Genomic DNA, 26,047 nt, shown 5'->3' on the forward strand with positions numbered 1-26,047 from the left:
ATGTTCTGGCCACTTTAACTCTGTTTCTGTTGGTGCTGCTCAACCCTGCAGTGTCCCGGGATGTGCGCCCCACACCCGGCGTCCCAGCCCTCACTTCCAGGGCCGGCGCGTCTCTGTCCTTTGTGTTTCTAATGCCGCCAGCGGCCAGCCGCCCCCACGTGCTCCCGGAGCTCCCGGGCTCAGTCTGGATCCAGTGAGCGCACCGGAGCTCTGGCCCTCAGTCTGCTCGCGCTTTCCCCGGCTCACGGTCTCAGTCTGCTCTCTCAAGGGTTCTGGTCCGCGAGTCTGCCCGCTCCCCCGTGCAGGTGGCTACCGCTTCCCGGCGCCCGAACGCAGCGGCTCCCTCCCCCTTCCGTTTATCTTCCGATATCTGTGTGCAGTTTCACGGCTCCCCGCTTCATACCTCAATACTCAGCGCTGGAGATGTTCATTTGTAGAGATCCAGATGCATCTTCCTGCATCTCGGGCTGCTTCCGTGGATGTTCAGGCTGGTCTGGTACCTATCCAGCTCGACTCAGGGGACCGGCTGAAAAAGGGGTCCCCTACTCCTCCGCCATCTTAACACCTCCGTTTTGAGGCTGGACGGTGCCCATTGTGGGCTGGCAGGGCGGGATTCTGGAAGAGCTCTCCTGACTTGCGGAAGGCAGTCGTGCGGCTGTGTCCTCACAGGGCGGACAGCGAGCTTGGCTCTGGGGTCTCTTCTTACTAGGACACTAATCCTGTAGGATCCCTTATGGCCTTGTTTATCTTTAATCACTTCCTCAGAGGCCCCACCTTCCAGAATCGTCCACGGGGAGCTGGGACTGAGACCTACTGTTGAAGGAGATCATCGAAAGCTCCATGTACTTTTTGATTTCTTCTTTGATTTCTTGGTTGACCCACTCATTGTTAGGCAGCATGTTATTTAGCCTACATGCATATGTTCTTTCCATATTTTTTCTTATGGTTCATTGCTGGTTTCATAGCATTGTGGTCAGAAAAGATACATGATATGACTTCAATCTTTGTGAATTTGTTTAGACTTGTTTTGTGGCCTAATATGTGATCTATTCTGGAGAATGTTCTTTGTGCACTTAAACAATGTGTATTCTTTTTTAGGATGGAATATTCTGAATAAATCTGTTAGATCCATCTGGTCCAATGTGCCATTCAAAACCACTGTTTCCTTGTTGATTTTCTGTTTGGACGATCTGTCCGTTGATTTAAGTGGGGTGTCAAAGTCCTCTACTATTGTATTACTATTGATTACTTCCTTTATGCTTGTTATTGGCTGCTTTATGTATTTGCAAGTTCCCACACTGGGTGCATAAATATTTGTAATTGTTTTGTCTTATTGGATTGTTGCTTTTATTATATAGTGTCGTTCTTTGTCTCTTGTTATAGTCTTTGTTTTAAAGTCTTTTTATCCAATATAAGTATGATGCTCTGGCTTTCTTTTCACTTCCATTTGAAAGATAAATGCTTTTCCATCCCTTTTCACTTGTATGTGTCTTTAGGTCTGAAATAAGTCTCTTGTAGGCAGCCTATAGATGAGTATTTCCTTTTTATCCGTTCTGTCATCCCGTATCTTTTGATTGGAGTGTTTAGTCCATTTACATTCCAAGTAATTATTGATAGGTATATAGTTATTGCTGTTTTGTTACTCAAATTAGTTGTTTTTGTAGTTCTTCTCTGTTCCTTTCTTTTCTTGCTCTCTTCCCTCACTGTTTGCTGGCTTTCTTTAGTGATGTACTTGGATTCCTTTCTCTCTCTCTCTCTCTCTTTTTTTTTTTTTGCATATATATTACTGATTATTTTTGTTTGTGGTTACCATTAGACTTGTACATAACATCTTATGTATATAGCAGTCTATATTAAGTTGATGGCTGCTTAAGTTTGAACCCATTCTTTACTCCTCTCCACCCCACGTTTTTGACTTATAGTGCCATACTTTACATCCTTTTATTTTGTGAATCCCCTGATTTTTATAGATAAGTTTAATTTTAGTGGCTTTGTGTTTCCCACTTCTCTTATTCTTACTTATGGTCTTTCCTTTCCACTCAGAGTCCCCTTTTAATTTCTTATAGGGCTGGTTTAGTGCATATGAATTCCTTTAACATTTGTTTTTCTGGGAAACTGTTTATCTCTCCTTCTATTCCGAATGATAGCCTTGCTGGATAGAGTATTCTTGGCTGCAGGTGTTCACCAGAGCTGCAGGAGCACTGAACTGCACTTTGCTTTACCTGTGTTGTCCCCTGAGAAACTTTGGGTGGTGGATAGAGCCTGCATTGAGACCAGATATCTATTCCCAGCACACTGCTGGGAACAGAGCTGCTCTGATATGTGTAGTTATCTTCCCCTCTGTACTGGGGAAGGAGTCTCTTTGGAGTTGTGCTTGCCCTTGCCAGGGGTACTTGCACACTGCCAGGCTTATGGCAACTCTTTGGATGGGCTCTGGCGAAGGGTGTATTGGAGGGAGCAGGTCTGCAGGAGAATGTGGGGGCAGGGCATAGACTGTTAGCAAGGTTTGCATAGGTCTGTTGCAGGAAAGGACCTGGAACTGTTTTAGAAAACTCCTGCTGCAGAACTGGAGGGGGCAGTTCTGCAGGGGAGCACAGGGGTGGGGCAGTCATGTCAGCAGGGTCCAAAAATGCCTGTTAGGGGAGGGGACCTTCAGCTGCCCAAAACTTCTGCCGAGGCTGCCTATGTTGGAGGGGGCAGATCGGCAGAAGTATGCATGGGCAGGGTGTGTTCTTAGCAAGCTAGTTGGAGAGTGCTGGTTCCTGCAGGTGTGGGTGCAGGCTGGGGAGCAGGAGAGGGAAATGGTGCCCGCCAGATCTTTTGGTCTTGGGGAAGTTTCCCAATGATTCCAACCCTCCAGCACAGGCTGTGAGATTAGTATACAAATCTCCCTCCCATATACCCCAGGTGTTTTTCAAAAGCAAAGAGGATACCATGAAATTTAGAAAAATATCAGAGTGCATCTCAACTTATAAAGATAATTATATGAAACTTATTTAGGTTTTACATTTATACACTGTACACTCACACATGTACACTGGATTATAATACAATATCTTCACATAGGTTACAGCAAAAAAAGTCACTGCCTTATTATTTAATCATCATAAAAACTTTGCGAGGCAGGAATTACCTCCATTTTACAAATGAAATCAAGACTTAAGTTAAAAAACAAACAAAAAAACCTAACCAAAGAGATTAAAGATCTGTACTCTGAAAACTAAAAAACACTTATGAAAGAAATTGAAGATGACACAAAGAAATGGAAAACATTCCATGTTCATGGATTGGAAGAACAGATATTGTTAAAATGTCTACACTACCCAAAGCAATCTACACATTTAATGCAACCTGTGTCAAAATACCAACAGCATTTTTCACAGAACTAGAACAAACAATCCTAAAATTTGTATGGAATTACAAAAGACTCTGAATAGCCAAAGCAACCTTGAAAAAGAAAAGCAAACCTGAGGCATCACAATTCTGGACTTCAAGTTGTGTTACAAAGCTGTAGTGATCAAGACCGTATGGTACTGGCACAAAAACAGCCACATAGATCCATGGAACAGAATGGAAAACCCAGAAATGGACCTACAACTATATGGTCAACTAATCTTTGACGAAGCAGGAAAGAATATCCAGTGGAAAAAAGAGTCTCTTCAACAAATGGTGTTGGGAAAACTGGACAACCACATACAGAAGGATGAAAGCGGACCACTTTCTTATACCATACACAAAAATAAATTCAAAATGGATCAAAGACCTAAATATGAGACAAAAAACCATAAAAATGCTAGAGGAGAACACAGGCAGTAACTTCTTTGACTTTGGTCGTAGCAGCTTCTTACTAGGTACGTCTTCTGAGGCAAGGGAAACAAAAGTAACAAACGATTGGGACTTCGTTAAGATACAAAGCTTCTGCACAGCAAAGGAAACAATCAACAAAACTAAAAGGCAGCCTTTGGAATGGGAGATGATATTTGCAAATGGCATATCTGATAAAGGGTTAGGATCCAAAATATAAAGAGTTATAGAACTCAATAACCCCGAACCAAATAATCCAGCTAAGAAAAAAAAAGAGGCAAAAAACATGAATAAACAGTTCTCCAAAGAAGCTACACAGATGGCCAACAGACACATGAAAAGATGCTCAACATCACTCATCGTCAGGGAAATCCAAATCGAAACTGCAATGAGATACCACCTTACATCTGTCAGAATGGCTAAAATTAACAACACAGGAAATAACATGTGGATGTAGAAGAAGGGGAACCCTCTTACACTGTTGGTGGGAATGCAAACTGGTGCAGCCACTGTGGACAAGAGTGTGGAGGTTCCTCAGAAAGTTAAAAATAGAGCCACCCTACAACCCAGCAATTGCACTACTAGGTATTTACCCAAAGGTTACAAAAATACTGATTTGAAGTGATACATGCACTCCAATATTTATATGTTTATATATATACACATATATATATCACAACTTCTTTACGCATTTACTCATCCATCAAAAGAATGAAATCTTTTCATTTGCAATGATGTGGTTGGAGCTAGAATGTATTATTCTAAGTGAAATAAGTCAGTCAGAGAAAGACCAATACATATGGTTTCAGTCATACGTGGGACTTAAGAAACAAAACAGATTGTACCTGGGGAAAAAAGAGAGGCAAACCATACAACAGACTGAGGGTTGCTGGAGGGATGGGTTAAATGGCTGATGGGCATTAAAGAGGGCACTCGTGATGAGCACTGGGTGGTGGTATATGTAAGCGATGAATCACTGAATTCTATACCTGAAACTAATATTACACTGTTGTTAACTAACTGGGGCTAAAATAAAAATTTTGAAAAAGAAAAATAAGAGTATGGAAAAAAATGTGCCCTTAGTCATATAGTTGATTAGTGGCAGAGCCTGAATTTAAGGCAAATCTTTTGATCTCAAAACACTTTCTTGTGGCTGCTTCCAAAACGTGTTCTTGTATGACTTTTGGCCTGAGGGAGAATAATTTCCCGTAAGCAGACATACTTATGGTGATGATGTGGCAGTGGAGAAGTCAAGGAGAAGGACACAGGTTTCTCTTCCTCCATGGAAGAGAACCAGAATGATTTCCCCGCCATCAAAGCCTATTTTATCTGCCTTCTGCTCCAGATGCAGGGAATATAGCAAATTAAAAAGGTCCCATGACTAAGAGCGATGTTCTTTTCAGCTTCATGAATATTGATTGAACTAGAGCTTTGGAGATAGGAACTACTTGCATGCTATGACTACTTAGGCTGGAAGCTATGGCATTCAGCTAGAATTTTAATAATTGCAAGTCTCTTTATCTCTTTCATTAGACTCACTTTTCACATAAAACATCTCTTATTTTCACCATAACATTGCCAGTGTGCCTGTTTTTGTAGCAGAAGTATAACTTTCCACAACTTCTGCAAACAGGATTACATCTATCAAATGTTTGGCAATGCTTGAGGAGAAAGGATATTCTTGTATGCAATTTAGATGCTGTTACGTGATCTGAAAATTGTCTGAGGAACAGTCAGGGAAGGATATTTAATGAATATGGAGATTTCAACAAAAATTGAGATGCCAGATTGAGTGTTTAGAAATTCATTGTAGACATGGTTATTAAATGCCTGTCTTTAGTTATGAATATCTTGTTCTTAAAAAGGAAAGCTACAGATGAGCAATTCCTGATAATACAATAAAAGTCAAACAGCCTTAGAAATCAATAGTTTCAAATGTAGATGAAATAATTAAAGTCTGTGGACAAACTGATATTCAGTGCAAATGTAGTTTGGTTGATGAGTAGAACGAATGGCGAAGGTGACAAATGAATTAGGTAAAAATACAACCAAAAAGAGAGAGATTAGCTACACTTCCTGTACTGTAGACACTCTGTTAATTCTCCCTGTTCATAATAATCACACTGTTTGGGATGCTGTGATACAGATTGCAGAACTTTTTCTCGTGACCGTGTTCCCATTCCTGTACTTTTTACTTTTTATTTTATAACTGGAAGTGTGTAAGCCTCAATCCACATCACTTACTTCACTGATTCCACACTCACACTCACCTCCCCTCTGGCAAACAACAGTTTGTTCCCTGTATTTATGGGTCTGTTTCATTTTTATTCATTTCTTTTTGTCATTCCACATATAAGTGAAATCATATGGGACTTGCTTGGTCTCTAACTTACTTCAGTTAGCAAAATACCGTCTAGATCCCACCATGCTGTTGCAAAGGGCAAGATCTCACTCTTTTTCATGGCCGAGTAATATTCCATATGACCTCTTCTTAATCTGGTCAACCTATCAGTGGACACTTAGATTATTGCCACGTTACCTCTATTGTAAATAGTGCTGCAGTGTTGTCCCCATGGGGTGGATATACCTTTTCAAGTCTGCGTCTTTGTGTTCTTTGGGTAAACAGCCACTAGTGGAATTACTGCATCGTATGGTTTTTCTAATTTTTAATATTTTGAGGAAACTCCATAGTTTTCCCCAGTGGCTGCACCAATTTACATTCCTACCAACAGTGCATGAGCGCTCCTTTTCCTCCACATCCCCGCTGACACTTGTCATTTCTCACCTTTGTGATTCTGGCCATTCTGATAGGTGTGAGGTGCTATCTCCTTGTGGTTTTGGTTTGCATTTCCTTGATGATGGTGATGTGGACGATCTTTTCATGTGTCTGGTGGCTTATTTGTATGTCTTTTGGGGAGAAAGATGTGTAATCAGATGCTCTGCCCATCTTTTAATCTGAAGATTTGTTATTTCCATGTTGACTTGTGTGAGTGCTTTACATATTTTGGAAATGAACCCCATATTGGAAATATCACTTGTAAATATTTTCTTCCATTCACTAGGTTGCCTTTTTGTTGTGTTGATGGTTTCCTTTGCTCTGCAAAAGCTTGTTATTTTGTTGTGGTCCCAGTGGTGTGTTACTGCTTTTGTTTTACTTGCCTGAGGAGAGCTACCCATAAGTATGTTGCTGAGGCCAGTGTCCGAGGGTTTCCTGCCTAGGTTTTCTCTGAGAAGTTTTATGGTTCCATGCCTCACGCTTAGCTCTTTAATCCATCTTGAGTTTATTTTGGTGTGAAGTATAAGAAAGTGGTCCAGGGGCGCCTGGGTGGCTCAGTCAGTTAAGCATCTGCCTTCAGCTTAGGTCATGATCTCCGGCTCCTGGGATTGGGGCCCAGATGGGACCCCCTGCTCCGTGGGAAGTCTGCTTGTCCCTTTGCCTCTGCCTCTCTTTCCTGTTTGTGTGCACGCGCACTCTCTCTAATAAATGACTGAATGGATCTTTAAAAAAAAAAAAAAAGCTGTCCAGTCTCATTCTTTTTTTCATGTAGCTGTCCAGTTTCCCCAGCACCATTTACTGAAAAGACGGTTTTTCCTCCATTGTATACTCTTGCCCCCTTTGCTGTCGATTAACTGACCAGAGAATCACAGGTTCATTTCTGAGCTCTCTGTCCTGTTCCATGGATCTCTAGGTCTCTTACTGTTTTGATTTACTATAGCCTTGCAGTACGTCTTGAAATCTGGGATCGTGATACCTCCAGCTTTGTTCTTCTGTCTCAGGGTTGCCCTGGCTGTCTGAGGTCTTGTTCGGTTTCATGGAATTTGGGGATTATTTATTCTGGTTTGGCGGAAAATGCTAGTGCTGTTTTGATAGGGATTGTGCTGAATCTGTAGATTGCTTTGAGCAGTATGGACGTTCCAATGATATTCACTCTTCCAGTGCATGGGCGTGGTGTATTTTTCCATTTGTTTATGTCATCTTCAAATTTCTTTCATCAGTGACTTCTAGTTCTCAGAGGATAGGTCTTTTACCTCCTTGGTTAAATTTATTTTCTTTTTGCTGCACTTGTAAGTGGAATTGTATTTTTATATAGTAATGAGGAAGCAGAGAGAGATTAAGAAAACAACAGATTATTGTATATTAATATTGTATCCTGCACCTTTACTGAGTTCATGTATTCTGATACGTTCTTCCTGTTTTTTTATGGGGTATTTTTTATGGGAACTTTTGGGTTTGGTATGTATAGTATCATGTCAACTGCGATAGTGACAGTTTTACTTCCTCCTTACCACTTTGGATGCCTTTTCTTTCTTTCTCTTGTCTGATTGCTGTGGCTATGATGTCCAGTATTATAGTGAATAAAAGTGGTGAGAGTGGACATGCTTGCCGTCTTCCTGATCTTTTAGTTTTTCACCTTTGAGTATGTGGTTTGCTGTGAGTTATTCATACAGGGCCTTTATTATGTTCGTTTCTGTTTCCCCTCAACCCACTTTGGTGAGAGTTTGTATCATGAATGGATGTAGTATTTTGTCAGATGCTTTCTCTGCATCTATTGAGATGATCATATGGTTTTTATCCTTCTTAATGTGATATATCACATTGATTTGTGGATATTGAACCACCCTTGTATCCCAAGAATAAATCCCACTTGACCATGATGAATGATCCTTTTCATGTATTGTTGAATTTGTTTTGCTCATGTTTGGCAATTTTGCATGTGTTCGTCAAAGATATTGGCTTATGGTTTTTCTTTGTTTTTGGTCTTGGTATCAGGCTAATGTTGGTGTGGTAGAATGCATTTCAAACTTTTCCTTCCTCTTCTGTTTCTGGGAATAGCTTGAGAAGAATAGGTATTTACTCTTCTGAAAATGTTGTGGTATAGGTTTAGATCACAAGGCTTGCTTCCTTTTTATATTAGTCTCCAAATATTTTTATGCCACTGCTTGATTTTCAGCTTTTCTTCAAAAAAATAAAGAAATAATGTTGGCGTATGCCCCCATTGGTCTCTTCAGCTCCTATTTGCTTAGGTTTCTTTAGCTGTAGGCATTTGCCTTCATTTACTTCTTATCTCATAAGACCTTTCAGAAGAGGGACCGTCCAGGTCTGTTGATTTACCTAAAGCACAGTTTTAAAGGGATATTCAGAGATCAGTTATCGTAACATTACTGTAGTGGTTCCTCTTTTTTTATGACTTCTTTCACAAACCCCTACATAGTACATCCAATGTGATGAGCACGTCTAAATGCACTTTCCAGTTATCAGTGTTCTCCCAGCAGCCCTATGAGGTAGACATTATGATCCTTATATACAAAGGAAACTGAGGAACACAGAGCCTGAATAAATCACTTAACGGGATATGGTGGGAGAGTTGGGACTTGTGCCTATAGAGTGGACTTGCTCGGCCACAACACCAGTGTTATCTACCTTTTATCTGTTTGTCCCTAGAATCCCAGTCACTGGATGAGGTTCTGATCGCTTATCCGTCTACGGGCCTTGATTGGCAAACCGTCCTCCACCCCATCCCATTCAGGGTATTTAACATGATATCCTCAGTTATATTGACTGCAGTTTCCTTGTCTGAATTTTTACCACACATCAGTTTGCCATTCAGAAATTAATGTGGTGCCTATCAGCACTAGTACATCCTCTTTTACTTATTTTTTCCCAGTGTAGCAGGATGGAAGGCAGATGTATACATTAAAGCAGTATTTCATTTTACCCCAGCACTGATGGTGCTCACCTACAGAATGCAAACTTTATCTCCTTCCTGTCATTGAGGCTAACAGCTTTTCATGCTGTGGTACAGTTTCATAACTTGTTAGAGTTCTCCCTAACTCTTCTGTCACGCCCCTTCACGTTCCAGACATCACACGATGGCTGTAAAAGCATTAACAAGATTTGATATGAGGATATTCAGCTTTCGATTTATACTAAACACATACTCAGTATTAGACCTCAAATTGTAGATTTCTCTTGAGAGAGTAAATATATATACAATTTTAGACCATAATCTTGACCATATTTAACCCACAATCTTTGCAGCAAACGGTTTAGGACGCCAAGCCACAATCTAACTTATCAGCCAAGAGATTTGACTTTGTCAGTACTGCCTTCCTCCCTAATTTTTTTTTTTTTTTTTTTTTTACCCTTCTTCCAACTCAGGATCAAAGAAACCCAAATACTCTTCTCAAACCGTTTTCATTGGATACCCCATTTCGAGTAATTCTGCCTTCAGTTTCTCCATGTCTATAACCCCAATCAGGTTCTACCTGGAGCTCCCATTTGTCACCAGAGTGCTTTTGTGTGCTTATGTCTGAGTTTCTGACAAACTTAAGTGATAGTGGCTGACTCCCTTTCTGTATCTATCCCTGAATAAGTAGCCTCTGCTTGTCATTTGTGTAGTTATATTTATTTCCACACCCTCAATCTCCTCTTGTTCTAGTTGCCAGAAACATGATTGGAAAATGAGGGACTAATACACCAGTGTTGATATTACAGCATCTAGATAATTGGAGGGTTTTTAGATTTGTGTGTAAGTGGTCTTAGAAATATGTTTTATCATCGTCTTATTTTTCCTGCTGCTGCTTGTAATTTGATGTATTTGCCTTCTGAGTAGGATTTTTAAAAATCAGGGAAACTAAGGATATTAAGGAGAGTTTTATTTCAAAGATAGGACATACAATTTTACATTTTTCCAAGTCTATAAAAACTCTCAGAGTAAAAATTTCTTCATGTCTGTCATACCAGCAGACAAATTATTTATAGTTTGGAAAAGAAAAAGTTCACTTTCTGCTAAACTGAGGCAGAGGTGGTGGGACCTTAATATCTTGGCCTCTCTCCAGCTTCTTTTCACAATCCACGAGGTAGTTGACTCCATCGATGACTATCTGAACAAGCTCAACCTTTGATAGTGAAAAAGATGAATGATTAATTTGCACAGAAGACACATGCAAGGCATTAATAAGAACAATACTGGGAGAAGTAAGAAATTGCCATGTTAGTGGATTTTATAACAATTTCTTCTTTCTTAATAAAGTGTTGTGGAGGGGAGGGTTGCTCTCAGCCCCCTTTTTTTAGATTGAGTTAGTTTTTTGAGAACTTTTTAAATATATGAAATCCATTAGTGTACATCTCAGACACCCCCCCCCACCCCCGCCCATCAGTCTCTGCTATAAGTTTATCTAAAAGTAAAATTACAGGGGTGCCTAGGTGGCTCAGTTGGTTGAGTGCCTTTGGCTCAGGTCATGATCTCAGGGTCCTGGAGTCTAGTTCTGCATCGGGCTCCCTGCTTTGTGTGGATTCTGCTTGTCTCTCTCCCTCTGCCCCTCCCCCTCCTTGTGTGCTCTAATAAATCTTAAAAAAGTAAAATTACAGTGACACTTTTGTTCTTTACCTGGATCTCTCTTAAGACCTGCCACTAGGCTATCTGAACACTATAGCTTAGATAGTATCTGAACTATCATTTACACAGTGGCTAGCTTTCTGAAAAATTGTTTAGAACCAAATGTTTGGGGGGCAATTAAATCATGTTTTCACTGTACCAGGCAAGTTTGCTACTTAAAGGAAACTCTGAATTATATTAAGATGAACCTTTAAAAATTCCTGCTTTAAAAAAAAACTTTTATTTACAAGTACTGGTTTTTATTAGCGCACATCTGCCTATGAATTTTTTTCTTGGGATCCTCTTCCTAATAAATTGCACTGCTTCTAAAGAGATGCAAATTAGGCTAGTAAGCAATTACTTAATCCCAGACTGCATTAAAATGTTTGATAATAACTCAAGAATGAACAGCAAGGATGGAAGGGATCTTGTTACAGCTGAACATACCTTAGGCATGATTGGGTCTAGTCCTCTCCCCACTTTTCATACATAAGGAAACTGAGGCCCCAAGAGAGGGTTAGGTCAGAAAGCTAGTTATCACTAATCAAAGAAACACATAGTTTTTACTTATCCAGTTTGACCTATTGTGGTGGTCATAATGGTGTGGTGAGATGTTTCTCTCATTCACTGCCAAAGGGACTCTTATCTTGATATAGATCTTCTGGTAAGAACCTTGGTCATAAGTAAGGTCCCCTCTTCTTTAACCCAGGAATTCTCTTCCTAAAAATATATCCTAACTAAATAATCAGAGTTGTGATTAGAATTATATGTAGAGATGGTTACAGAATTAGGTATAGATATGGTCAAGTAAAATATCAACAAATCAGATCTTAAATAGATAATGGAGTATCTTTCTTTACTATGCTGTCATTAAAAGTTATGTTTTTGAAGAATACTTAATATTGTAAGAATAAGTTCCTGATAGAATACATTGGAAAATGATTATATTTTGTTTAAAAAAGAGGTATTTGAATAATCGTAAAAATGTAAGGCATGCCTTCTGCTTGGAGAGCCCCAGGGCAGTCCCAGCACCCCCCTCCCCCATGCCAGCCACAGCTGTAACCATCCTGTCACCAGGTACACACAGTCTACACATGGGACAACCATACCTAAGACCATTCTTTCAAGTTTAGGAGAAGTAGATGTTCTGCCCAATTCACAGAAATAAAGACAAAGTCAACAAAATCAGGAGACAGAAGAATATGCTCCAAACAAAAGAGTAAGATAAAACCTCAGAAAAAGAACCGAACTAAACCCTTTTATTCAACATAGTACCGGATGTCCTAGCCACAGCAATCAGACAAGAGAAAGAAAGAAAAGGCATCCAAAGTGGTGAGGAAGTAAAACTGTCACTATCGCAGATGACGTGATACACTAAAAACTCCATCATGAAACTACTAGAATACATGAACTCAGTAAAGGTGCAGGATACAATATTAATATACAGTAATCTGTTGTATTTTTATATAGTAATGAGGAAGCAGAGAGAGATTAAGAAAACAATTCCACTTACAAGTGCACCAAAAAGAAAATAACACCTAGGAATGAATTTAACCAAGGAGGTAAAAGACCTATCCTCTGAGAACTAGAAGTCACTGATGAAAGAAATTTGAAGATGACATAAACAAATGGAAAAATACACCACGCCCATGCACTGGAAGAGTGAATATCATTGGAACGTCCATACTGCTCAAAGCAATCTACAGATTCAGCGCAATCCCTATCAAAACAGCACTAGCATTTTCCGCCAAACCAGAATAAATAATCCCCAAATTCCATGAAACCGAACAAGACCTCAGACAGCCAGGGCAACCCTGAGACAGAAGAACAAAGCTGGAGGTATCACGATCCCAGATTTCAAGACGTACTGCAAGGCTATAGTAAATCAAAACAGTAAGAGACCTAGAGATCCATGGAACAGGACAGAGAGCTCAGAAATGAACCTGTGATTCTCTGGTCAGTCAATCGACAGCAAAGGGGGCAAGAGTATACAAGGGAGGAAAGACCGTCTTTTCAGTAAATGGTGCTGGGGAAACTGGACCACTTTCTTGAACCACACACAAAAATGAACTCAAGATGGATTAAAGAGCTACATGTGAGGCATGGAACCAAAAAACTTCTCCGAGAAAACAAACCCTTGAACACCAGCCTCAGCAACATACTTATGGATAGCTCTCCTCAGGCAAATAAAACAAAAGCAGTAACATACCATCGGGACTATGCCGAAATAATGAAATAACACATCATCTGATTATAACACGGGCAAAGCTCTTGAATAGACCTTGTCTTCGACAGGACATACCAGACACAGGAGAAGATGTTCCCCACCACTATCAGCAGGGAAATGCAAACCAAAACCACAAGACAGCACCGTGCACCTGTCAGAATGGCCAATATCACAAGGACACGATATGACAGATGTGGGTGAGGATTCAGAGGAAAAGGAGCCCTCATCTGCTGCTGGTGGCAACGTAAACCGGTGCAGCCACTGTAGAAAATAGTAGGGAGGTTCCTCATAAAATTAAAAATAGAACTACCGTATGATCCAGTAATTTTATTACTGGTATTTACTCAAAGAAAACAAAAAACATAGTTTGAAAAGTTATATCCACCCCTATGTTTTTTGCAGCATTATTTATAATAGCCAAGATGAAGTGTCCATCAACAGATGCACGGATAAAGATGTGACATGTATATATACATACACACGTATATACAATGGAGTATTAGCCATAAACAAGATTGAGATCTTGCCAGTTGTGACAACACAGATAGACCCAGAGGGCATTTTAAGTGAAATAAGTCTAATAAACAGAAACCGGACCGTAAATACAGAGAACAAACTAGTGGATGCCAGATGCAAAAATGGGTGGAGGGCAATGGGAGGTCCAGGCTTCCAGTTATGGAGTGAGTGGCAGGGATGAAAGGGAATATGGTCAGTGTTACTGTAATAGCACTTTATGGCGACAGATTGGATCTCCATTTGTGGTGGGGATGGCACAGCACATGGATTTGTCAAATCAGCCTCACCCAGAGCAGAGCTTATGACTGACCACATACATTAAAGAGATCACTGTTTTCCTGAATAACAGAGCTGTGAACTCATGAATAAATTTGTTCATGTGAATACAAAACAAAATGTTTTACATAATAAAACATTTAAAAAACGGAAGGCAATGCAGAACAATGTTTACAATGGTTTTCTTAGGATTAATAAGCATTATTCTTAAATACTTTTTGGCATTTTTCTAAGCTTTTATAATGGTCACCTATTAGGCTTTAATAAAATTTTTTTTAAGTGATGACTGCCTTGTTTTCCAGTAATAAAAATCTAGTTAACATTAGAAGCAGACAGGCCTAGGTTCCAGATCTTCTTTATTCACTACGCCGCATATGACTCAGTGAATTTCAGAAGTTGTATTTAGAGCTACTTCTTCCTCAAGTACTTTACCAGAGGTGGAAGCACACAAGCTGACTTGCGTGTTTCCTCCTTTCCTTTTCTCAGTTTATTGGTAGGGATACACCAATAGGCAGTGAAATATTTGAAAGCTAATAAGGAAGAAGAAAGAGCATCAATAATGCAAAGATTTAATAACCAACCACTGAGTTATTAAGATTTGTATAAGAGGAAGAGGCTTTTAAATTAATAATGGGCCTAATACATTCAATGGGACCGTATCCAGATAAATTGGTACGCCTCACTGAGATCAGTACTTAGGAGTCCGCGGCATGTTCCTTAACTGGGCTCTTTATGCTCCATCTCGTGCATCAACTCCAGGCCTACGTATAGTTTATGCATGCTGTTCCTCCTATGTGTTCACAGAACCCTAACGATTATTTCACGAGCACAATCTCTGATATGCCTAGTGCATAGGCCAGTATTGCATGCCAGCTTTAGCTCCCATAAATAAAATTTTATAAACTATCAAGTATCTAAAAATGCTAAAAATGAAGCATGTGGCTTTCACCGAAGGAAATTCAGAATCAAGAGAAAATTCTGTTTTACCACCGTCAGAGAGCACACACATTCTCTGACATCACGGTCATAAAATATTCCTGTCCTTTGGCATAAGAGAGCTCCCGTTGCTGAAAGATTGCTGGCCTACCTCTCAGGGGCGAGGTGCTGACACCAGTCCCCCCGTGAACTCCTCTCCCTGCCTGTGGACCCCCAGCTTACCTTGTGCTTGCCGCTCTGCGGTCAGTTCCCATGGAGGATTAGCACTACAGAGTGAAACACCAGCCGGACTCAGGACTCCGTGGGGAAAGAGGAGGTCTCGACTTTCGTGAATAGGGCAAGACTGTTTAGGCTACTTCTCTATTCCCTTTTTCTCTTAGGCTAATATCATGAGCTCATGTTTGGGAAGTGCGAGAGATGTTACCTCTGACCGACCGATCCGATCTATGTTGGAGATATCGTACACGTCCGCCACCGCTGCCGTGTCCACACCGCCTGTGCCACGCTTCTGCAGCCTCAGGTTCTCCAGGATCTTAGAGAAGCGTGGGTCCTGGGACAAGGGACAGTACGGAATGTCGTAAGAAGCAAAACTGATTCACCATCATTGGCACATGGACTTAGTAAGATGCATTATGAGCGAGAGTAACCGTTTTCATATTTATGAAGCATGTACTTACTGCGTACCAGGGCACTATGCTAGAACTTTTAAACCTTACAACAACCCCATGAAGTAGGTGCTGCTTTCATTCTTATTTCACAGATGAGGAAATGGGGGCTCAGAGGAATTAACTGGTGAGGGTCACACAGCTAGAAGGTAGCAGAGCTGTTATTTTCATTTTTGGCATTTGGATGCCAGCTTTGGTGAGCTGATTATGCATCTGTACAATAGTTTCACTGATATAATTAAAATCATGAAGTTAAATTACATCAAATAATTTTCTTAACATTGGAATGATTTTCATTCTGTTTTTGGTAGGAAGCACATTTTCTAAAATGGTTTTCACATATTTGATTTGCTTGTGCTGTGGCAGAAAGTACTGGATGCCTACCAGAATCCGTTTTCCTCCTCATCCACAGATGGAGCTGAGAACGTGGCCGCTGGCTAAGTTCTTGCAAATGGAACGAACATAAAGTGATGTGTGCGCTTCCAGGCCTAGACTTTAAATCTTTACATGGTCACACCTGCATCCTCTCTCCCCTTCCCAGCAGCTGCAACATGGGACCTGGCCATGACTATGGAGAGGGGACAATGCCCTAAGACAGGGGTCCTCCTGGTGCGGTTCCCTGACCAGCAGCACCAAGTCACCTGGGAATTTGTTAAAAATGCAGATCCTGCAGGTGGGCCAAGCAATCTGTTTTGACAAGCCCCCAGGTAGTTTTGATGCAGGCTCAAGTGGAAGAACTCTACACTGAGAGAGACAGAGACGGAAGGAGCTCCATGGAGCAGGACAGAGCAGCCCGCCTGCCCATCTTGACTTGTAGTGAGAAGTAGAATTTAAACTTCTTGTTCTTGAAGCCACACCTCTTTCTTACAGCCCTTAACCTCTTATCCTAACTGATACAAATGTCTTTTGAGGCATAACCCTTTCTCATTCTTTCCTATTACAGGTGCAGAAAGTAAGGAAGGGTTATGGAATGGTGACGATTTCTCCCTCCACAAAGAAGTCACATCTGAGCTTTTCCTGGTGGAACCCAACAGGGCTGTTGGCTACGTAACATTACCTTGCTGAGCTTCGGGATCCTAACGTGGACACCAGCCCGTAATCCTGTGCCAAGGTTCGAAGGGCAGGTCAGAATATATCCTAGTCGCTCATTCCACATGAACTCCCAGCCTCGCGCTTGGATTAAGCGTTCCACCTACAACAGTGAACAAATGGGGGTCTTAACTATCCATTCACTCGGTGCATCCGCAACACTAGGGAGAGATGTGGACTGTATGTCTGCCGTGAATGAAATTTAGGCCGATTTGTATTATTTCCTTAATGGAAAAGGATACTACTATCTAAATATTAAAACGGTCCAATTAAACTAGATGAAACATGTAAAGCACTGAATGCAGTAGCTAGCACATACTAAATAAACATGCAATGACTGAGTCGCTGTTGTTATTTTTTATGTGAGAATAATAGGAGACTATAGGAATTCTCAGCAGGTAAGGCTGTGGCCAAGTTACTTATGAACATAGTTATATCCTATACTATCTCTATGCTTAGACTTGCCAAGAGTATTTGAATATAATTAATGATCCACAGACTTTCCTAAACCATTCTGGACTGGGGAGGGAAGCATAGGAACTTACTAATAATGATAATAAAAAAAATTCCTTTGAAAAGTCACCTATTTTTTGAAGCACTGCTCTGGTAGTCCCACCCTCAAAGAGTGCCATGGTCCCTAGAAAAAATTAGCCCCATCTTGGAAGTCACTATAGTGTCTTTTGTCAAGAATGAAGAAGCGATTTCATTTTAATGAATATTCATAAATCTCTGGTAACATCTTACTTCTTTTAGTCCACGACAGAATCGCTCAAATACTCTCTTCATATTGCCTCCTTTTTCCATAGAGATTACCCTGGTGTGGTCTTCCTCATTAATCCAGATGAGAAACGTCTTGTCATGATTATGCCTGATGGAAGGACAAATATGGTGTTGCGTGTTAAATACGTTTGTTTCAACACATGGAAATTCCCTTTACCTCTGAGCTTGATTGCTTCATCTCACCTTCCTCATCTCCTAGCAAGCCCTAATTTTTTCAACATCGTGCCTGAACAAGTACTACACAATAACGTCACCTTGACAGAATGAAGAAGAAGATCAACTCCAACCCTTAAAGATGTCATGTTTTTGCCCAACAAGAATATCATCTTCCCCATTCCTTGGACAAGGAGGACAAAAATACAACTATGGATAACATTTGGCGTTGACACTAACAAGAGTATTCTCCTACAAAGCTCAACCAAAGTCTTGTGGCGCTTCAAGAAAGTTTTTTACCTGCAGCCCCAGACGTTTGGGGTGCAGAAGATGTCACATATGTTTGCTGCATAGACCCTGCCTATCCACACACACGGAGCAACTGCTCACGAACACACGTAGCGCAGCTCCTTTGCAGAGTGTCAAAATAACCTACCAAAGTACAGGAATCAAAGTGGACTGAGGACTTTGGCCAAGATAAAATATGTGTATATTCGATATCCATTCTTCCTTGTAGGGTTTTGCTTAAGTCCTCAGTATTTTTCATTTTCTGCTCTTTTGTTTTAATGTCATGAAACAGATTCTCTGTGAGGTCAAATAATTTTTCTTAAAAATAATTTTTTTCTCATGCATAATTCATGCAAACCAGCGAACATTCTCACACATCTTAGAAACATCACCATACTTTAGAATGACACACACACACGATTTCTACAGTCTCTCTCTCCTCTATCTAACTCAAGCGGGCATGCTGTCAGCTGCAGGTCACAGCATCGTCGGGTTAGAAGCAGGTGATCGCAGGAGCTCCTGTGTACACACTGCAAAGGTGAGCATGCTGTGTCCATACCAGATTCCCCGGGCATCTGGCCAGTCACGGGCCATCCCAGCACACGTTAGTAAAGGGGATACTGGTTTATCAAATAGAAAGTGGTCCTGCAGGCCGAAAGGGACAAAGCAGAAAGGAGAAAAGGAGGAGATCAGATACACCTAACGCGCCAGGTCTGTCAGGCAGTGGTTCTCAGCCTTGGCTGCCCACCGGAATAACCTGGGAGCTTTTTAAAAAATACAGATGCCCAGTTCCTGTCCCCCTGAGATTCTGTCCTAATTGTTATGGGGTGTGGCCTGGACAGTGGGATTTTTTTTAATAGCTCTTCAGGTGATTCTAGTGTACAGCTAAGGCTGAAACACACAGGCTTAGCCCAGATGGAAATACATAATCACTATGGATTACATTTAGCCCCTGGCACCAACACTGCATAGTGACAGAGCAGGCAGTGAGGGACACGATCCTGGAAAGTCTGCTATACACAGCCACTGTTCTCCACATAGCCGGCATTATTAGTTATTATTCCTTTCACTAAAAAGTACTGGAGATGTAAAATAATGGTTTATAAATAAAAATATCTACCATTAATTCAGTGCTATGTACCAAGCTCTATGTTATGTGCTTTTATTTTCTCGAATCCTCACAACACCATGAGGCAGTTATAATCATTTTATAAGCGAGGAAAACAGATTCAGAGTGAGAAAAGAACCTACCCAGTATCACACAGCCAGGAAGTGACAGAGCCTAGAAGATATGGAGAGGGAAGTCCTTCTACAACTGAGTGGAAGGGGTGGGAGACATTAGCCAGAACAGACTTTGGGCCTTATGCCGAAACCACAAGGGGCTGCTTGAGGAAGGCGGGGGGGGGCTTTTTCTCTAACAGAGCAGGCAGAGGGTTGGCCCGATGGCTGCAGAGACCAGGAGACTGAGGCCCATAGAGACCACAAAGCTAGCTCGTCTAGTTTGGCAGTGGGGCATATTTTGTGGCATTGTGTCTTCTGAAATGACAGATAATTTGTTTCTGATTTTCTTTGGTGTTAAAGTAAAAGTTACTTTGGAAATTGCTATCCCTTTTTAGCTGTGCTACACGGAAAAGAAGTAAAAGAACTTGAGTTTTGTCTCCCCTAGTGTTAGAGGAAAGCTGTAGAAGACTCATGGAGGCAGCAGAAATCCCTGCGCTGGCTCCAGCGGGAGTCCGGGCAGGCCTTCCACCTCGGTAACTTCCTTTCCAGATTTCCCTGGCTTCCAGGACTTTTGCTGGGTGTGGCCATGGAGATCATCCTCCACAAGCAAAGGGACCTTCCATTTAACCTCCCCCATGGATTCCCCAGCCCCCCAGCTTCCTCTGCAGATTTTAACCACAGAACTGTTAAGGCCTCTTTTTCCTTCCTTACACTGAACAGGATGAAGTCCCAGCAAGCTCCCCAGGAGACCTCACGGTGCCCATTAGGGCTCTGGGCACAGCCCCACCCCAGGCAAGGCCACTCACATCTATGAGCCGTTGCTGGTCCTGCTCAGTCATCTCAGACAGCCTGTAGTAGCGGCCTGCCAGGTCCCCTTTGAGGCCCTCCAGGGCCATGATGGCCACGTTCTCCACCTCCCTTCGCTCAGCCCGGCTGCAGGCAGGCGGCAGGCTCAGCCCGCGGATGCTGCGGCCTGTGCGCACCCGAGAGGACAGCACATAGCGCTCATCGAACTGCCCCTGGGTGATCTGCCGAAGCGGAGAGAGCATGGGGTTACCAGCCAGCTGCGGACTGCAGTCTTGCCATAACCACCGTGTTCCAACCCACTGGCCTGCAGTACCCCCTGCAGGAGGCCCTCAGACCCTTTGCACAACATACTGGACACATTTGGGATTAGGGGGGCAGGGGTCTTGTGGATAAGGGGCCGAGCTACTGTATGGAGTGCCATCCGGAATCCTTTACCCCAGTAGGTGTGGGAGAAAAAAAGGAACTGCCTTAGGAAAGGCTTACAGTTCTCACTGGCCACCACCACCTACTGGTCCTTATTAAAGAAAACAAAGACTTCGAGATCTTTCTGACCTTCTCCTTGCCCCTCCAGGGACTATGCTGTGCCAGGGCCATCACAGAGCTTGCAGAGGGCATCTGACCTAGGGTGAGTCGCCCTCCTCTCTGGTGCTCCTCCCTTTAGGCTCTGGAGAGCCAGCTTCATGGGAAAGCAGAGGGGGCTGCAACCTACCTTGGATGCGTCCAGATCCGTGGGGTGCTTCATCACCCTGGGGTCATAGCCATTGTGCCTTAGTTTGATGACAGGATCAAAAAGGTCGGCAAACACCTGTAGAAGGGAAGATGGACCTGTTTCCTCCTTAACTGGTTCACCTGTTAAAAGGTCATTCCTTTCCTTTGCCCCCTCTTACCTTAAGGGCCAAAGCTGACGCCCTCCTCTAATTCTCAGTGCTACCGAGCAGGAAATGGGGGTGAGTAGATTGATGGTTAACAAATAACAACAGGCCACCTCCCTAGTGACTGTGCCCAGCTTACTGCCATGAGACTGAGCAAGAAAATCTTGTGTTTCAGGATTTGACGGTTTTCCCCAAGAGTTCTTTAGAAGCTACCAGAGCAGAAGCTGCTACAGATGGTTTTGTGGTCAGAAGAGACGATCAGGTTCTAGAGTTTAAACATCATAAATTCATGGAAAACCAGATGCACTACAAGAAAAGTACACAGCAGCATCAGGGCAAAGCCAGGACCTCTCACCGTGTGAGGTCGTTCCCCAGCCCAAACTATCTTGCGCAAAATCTATTTTTTTAAAACAAAAACTTCAGGCATGTCCTTTAGGCAAAATAATGTTAAGAGAAGTCACAACAGAGTAGCTGCTGCCTTTGGTTGCTGTGGGAAGTGGGTGGGCCAGGGGTGGGGGAGTACACTGGGTCCAGGGAGCCCGGAGCAGCGCACTGCTGTATGAGTGAACTACCAGCCCTGTTCATTCAGGAGGAGCCTCCCTCCTCTTGACGGCTCTTCTCCCAGGGAACTGCCTTCAGCTCGCTGCAGTTTGCCGTGGCGTAGCGGTTGCTCTGTGAGGAGGGCTGCACGGTGACTGAGCTGCCCTAGCAGCAGACCACCCTGTGCTGCTGCCCCAGGGGTGAAGACATGGGGATCACGGGATTCCTCTGAGAGACTTGGTGAACTCAGTCATCTAGGCTACAGTGGCTGTGTAATCAGTAATTCCCAAGCTAAAGACACAGACCATCCTCCTTCCTCGGTAAAGTCTAGCCACAAACACACCATCTCCTAATGTCTTATTGGTGAATACCTATCGCCAATAAATTAAGATTTTATTTTTTTCTGTCCCAATTCATCCCCCTGACAGTCTCAGGGAGCTCTGTTATGTAACCCATTCCACCATGAGGTGGAATGCAGCAGCAAAGGACGCTTTGTCCCTGGGAAGCTGTAGACCTCCTTGTTCCAGAAAGCATTCCAGATGTTCTGCTAAAGCTGGCTTCCCCTTGTGAATGCAGGCCCCATAGAGAAGAAAAGGACTCTGGCACCCAGAGCATCCCCCCGCCCGGAATCAGCAGCCACGTTTTACCTCATAGGACTCCTCATCACCAGCCACCATGCCCACAGTCTTTATGAAGGGGTGGCCAGGGTTGTCCACTCCAGTCTGGATACACTGGTCCAGGGTGTAGCCATTGGGCGTCGCCTTGTTGCGCAGCTTGGCGTAGATGGCCGGGGTGAGGCACTCGGCCATGCAGTTGTTGTGCTTTCGCAGATCAGGGTAGTCTGCACTGCACGTGGGGGAAAGAGGCTTTCAGTGAGCAGTGCCTGAGGGAAGCAGCCTACGAAAGGGCTTTGTTTCTGGCCATCCTGCCACCAGGCTCTCTTTAGCCAGTGGGCAGGGGGACCTGTGGCTAGGAGTCATGACTTAAGTAAGCCAGATTTAAAAAAGAAAAAAACAAGACAAACAACCAGTCCCCCGAACAGCCCAAGGACCTGGCCTTGCGTAAGGATTCCATGATGCTGGCTGCAGGAGCCCACAGAACATGGCTTATTGGAAAGAGGAGACAGGGTGAAAATTACAAAATGAATGGAAATCCCATGCAGACTTTTTTTTAAACCCAGAAGTGCTGGTAAAATGCAACCACCACATTGTGGTCCCTTAGGTCTGTGGTGGAGAGACTAGAAACCTGCAGGTAGAGCTACATAGTAATTCAGTTATTTATCTGTCCTCTGTCAATGGTGCAAGTTCCAGGAGAGCAGACTCTGTCTGCTTTGCTGACAATAGTGGCTGGCTATTGAAATGGGCGTCAGTAAGTATCCGTGGAACAGCACACAGAGGGAAACAAAGTGAGCTGCTGACACTGGGATGTGTACTGGCTGAAGAACAGGGGATTCGGGACGACCACAGGCTCAAACACAGGTAATCTCACTTCAGGAATTCCTGAGTACATGGGAGGTGTTGGTATTTCCCTCAGAGATCTTGATTCCCACAAGAGCCAATGAATATCTCTGAGAAAAACCTCAAGTCTTCCTCGTCTGTCTCCTCCACACCTGCCTCTACGGAATCTCATAAAGTCAGCACTGCGTGCCCGCTCTAGGCAGCGTGTGCGAGGAGCCAAGGGCTGAGAAATCGGGTCCGTTCATGCCACTTCCCCACTTTCCATCCGCAATGGCCTTTAAAGCTGATTCTTAAAATCAGTCCTACAACATCGTCTTGCAGAAAGTGGGCCAGCCCTGAGTGAAGCATGGGTCTGGCATCAGGGTCCTTGGGTTTGCGTTTGGCTGCACAAGGCCTGTGAACTTGGGCACTGCTTCGTTTTTCAAAGTCTCCGTTTTGTCACAAAGGGATGCTAAGGTGAATCAACTAGATACTCCACGTATGGCACCTAACACACATCAGAGTGCTCGACCGTGGTTCATTAGTAGTACCACTACTACTCAACCAGACCCCCAGCTCTGGGCAGGCACGATGACGCCGCACTGCCTTGGATTCACCACAGGTCCCTGTGCTTCGTGGGTGTCAACGGTGATTGTCAGTTTGACTTAGTCATTCTCAAAAGCAAAAGGGAGGGCCCTAGCTGACAGTTTCCGGCAGGGGAAAGCATTTTTCTGGCTGACACTGGGAGTTCTCACCTTGGCGGGAACAGCCGATGATGCTCCCGGGCCTCGGCGCACACGTTCTGCCGGTTCAGCAGGTACCCAGTGGTTAGGGCACTGGTGCCCACGGTAGCAAGTAACAGAGAAGCATTGCGGCCAGTGAGCAACTTCGAGAAGGCACTGGCCATCCTTCCTCTTGGATGAGTGTCTGAAAGCCGAGAAACTGGATTAGACGAGCTCCTGGGGTGGATGTGAGCTGCAGCACAGCGGCCACGGGGCAAGAGACAGAACTGCAGGAGCCACGGCCTCTCTCTCTGCCTTCCTTCCTCACCCATGCCCCTGCACACTGCTTGGGGAAATCTCAGTAGTTCTGGACACTGTGAATATCCAACTGCCTGAAGCCCACTGCCATTTTCTCCAGTTAAGAATACAGGAAACATAAACACAGAGGATTTCCACTGCTGGCTCTGTGGCAGACCGGGTGCTCCTTTGGACCCCTCACTGCACAGTGAGGAGAGCCTGAACAGGACAGCTTCCTGGGATTGGAAGAAGCAGAGAAGTCTCTGAGTCCTACCCTCCCACACCACTCACCGCAAATGAGCCAGGGGCAGAGCTCAGGGTAACAGAGAGGAGGTTGGGTTCTCTTGAGGACAGATGTCCATCTGAACACTAAGGTCAGGATACCAGCAGTGAGGTGGGGAGCTCCGTCTGTGACTCCCCTAGTGAGCTAGGCCTCCTGAGAGGTAAAGTGGTCCAAGGTCAGCGGACCCCCAACCCCTGGCTCCCAGCAGAAGCAGAATCAAATCCTCTCTAAGGACAGTATACGCAGTTTAGTCTCTGGTTTCCTACAGCTGGAGATCAAGCAACAAGCTCTCAAAGATCAGCAAGCACACAGGAGGAATGCAGAGTCAAAGCGTCGAACTAGCTTTTAAAAATGAGAATGAAAATAAAGAGTAGGTCATTAACAAAGCAACCACTAAAATATATACTTTAGGAAGAAACAGACATTAGAAGGACAGCCTGAGATGCAGATAAAATATGGAAAAGTACTTGTTTAGATGTATACAGTATCAACAAAGAATGAAGATCAAGATAAGGACCTGCCCAGATAGATCCCCTGCCGTGTCTGCTGAGAGATCCAAGAGATCCAGAGATCCAAGGCCCAGTTAATCCATAGCATCACCCAGCAGGGAGCTTTTTATTTTATTTTATCTATTTATTTTTTAACTTAACCAAGGCCTCTTGTTTAATTGTAGACACACAAGAGAGATCAATAAATGAATGAGCAAATAATTACATAATTAAGCAAGTCACTTAACCCCACCACCCTGTAAGTCCATAATATAACAAGCTTTTATTTTTTTATTTATTTTAAGATTTTATTTATTTATTTGACAGAGAGAGACAGCCAGCAAGAAAGGGAACACAAGCAGGGGGAGCGGGAGAGGAAGAAGCAAGCTCATAGCAGAGGAGCCCGATGTGGGGCTCGATCCTAGAACGCCAGGATCACGCCCGGAGCCGAAGGCAGACGCTTAATGACTGAGCCACCAAGGTGTCCCTATAATAAGCTTGTATATAATAGTGTGTGTTGAAATTTAAGATGCCATTGAAGATAGTATGTACAGCAGACATTGGCCATCTTTGTCTGGTATCCACCTCTCCTTTTTTATTTTTATTTTTTATGAAATTGAATTTTTTATTGAAGCTAATGCAATTCTACTCTATTTTATGCATTTTTTTGGACAAAATACAGCATCCTTTCCTGATTAAAACCCTTCAAAGTGTAGGGATAGAGGGTACATTCCTCAATTTCATAAAAACCATCTATGAAAAGCCTACAGCGAATATCATTCTCAATGGGGAAAAGCTGAAAGCCTTTCCCTTAAGATCAGGAACACAAGGTTGCCCACTCTCGCCACTATTATTCAACATAGTACTAGAAGTCCTTGCAACAGCAATCAGACAACAAAAAGGGATAAATGTATCCAAATAAGCAAAGAAGAAGTCAAACTGTCTCTCTTCACAGATGACATGATACTCTATATGGAAAACCCAAGATTCCACCCCCAAACTACTAGAAGTTATAGAGCAATTCAGTAATGTGGCGGGATACAAAATCAATGCTTAGAAATCAGTTGCATTTCTATACACGAACAATGAGACTGAAGAAAGAGAAATTAGGGAATCCGTTCCATTTACAATAGCACCAAAAATCATACGTTATCTTGGAATTAACTGGAGACGTAAAGGATCTATATTCTAGAAACTACAAATCACTCTTGATAGACATTGAGGAAGACACAAAAAGATAGAAAAATATTCCATGCTCATGGATCGGA

General features: G+C 43.0%; 1 protein-coding gene and 1 long non-coding RNA gene across 4 annotated transcripts in view; one reads left to right on the forward strand and one right to left on the reverse strand.

The window, feature by feature from the left end:
* LOC103681476 overlaps positions 1-18,580 on the forward strand; it is a 40,329-nt gene extending 21,749 nt beyond the window's left edge. For 2 of the 3 annotated variants that reach the window (XR_573288.2, XR_573286.2), the window contains exons 3-5: positions 15,519-15,758; positions 16,747-16,927; positions 17,699-18,580. This is a non-coding gene — a long non-coding RNA (uncharacterized LOC103681476). The remainder of the gene's footprint in view (positions 1-15,518; positions 15,759-16,746; positions 16,928-17,698) is intronic. The other variant, XR_573287.2, reaches the window with a different exon arrangement.
* Positions 9,082-24,453, reverse strand: CKMT2 (creatine kinase, mitochondrial 2). Its single transcript, XM_040622130.1, has 9 exons — positions 23,745-24,453; positions 22,201-22,399; positions 20,851-20,946; positions 20,141-20,362; positions 18,673-18,758; positions 17,637-17,760; positions 16,861-16,995; positions 15,563-15,688; positions 9,082-10,704 (listed from the first exon to the last, which is right to left on the reverse strand). Exons 1-9 carry the CDS (start codon positions 24,146-24,148, stop codon positions 10,585-10,587), a joined length of 1,512 nt encoding a protein of 503 aa, XP_040478064.1. The 5' UTR covers positions 24,149-24,453; the 3' UTR covers positions 9,082-10,584.
* Between the last annotated feature and the right edge of the window lie 1,594 nt (positions 24,454-26,047).

The sequence above is a fragment of the Ursus maritimus genome, unplaced genomic scaffold, assembly GCF_017311325.1.
Source record: "Ursus maritimus isolate PB19 unplaced genomic scaffold, ASM1731132v1 scaffold_5, whole genome shotgun sequence".
NCBI lineage: Eukaryota > Metazoa > Chordata > Mammalia > Carnivora > Ursidae > Ursus > Ursus maritimus.

Coding starts and splice junctions, on each gene's coding strand:
- CKMT2 (XM_040622130.1), bottom strand. CDS start 24,148: ATGTTTCCTGTATTCTTAACTGGAGAAAATGGCAGTGGGCTTCAGGCA. Junction 22,400..23,744: donor CATCGGCTGTTCCCGCCAAG/GTGAGAACTCCC, acceptor CCCCACGTGCAG/TGCAGACTACCCTGATCTGC. Junction 15,689..16,860: donor GGATCCCGAAGCTCAGCAAG/GTAATGTTACGT, acceptor CCCTTGTCCCAG/GACCCACGCTTCTCTAAGAT.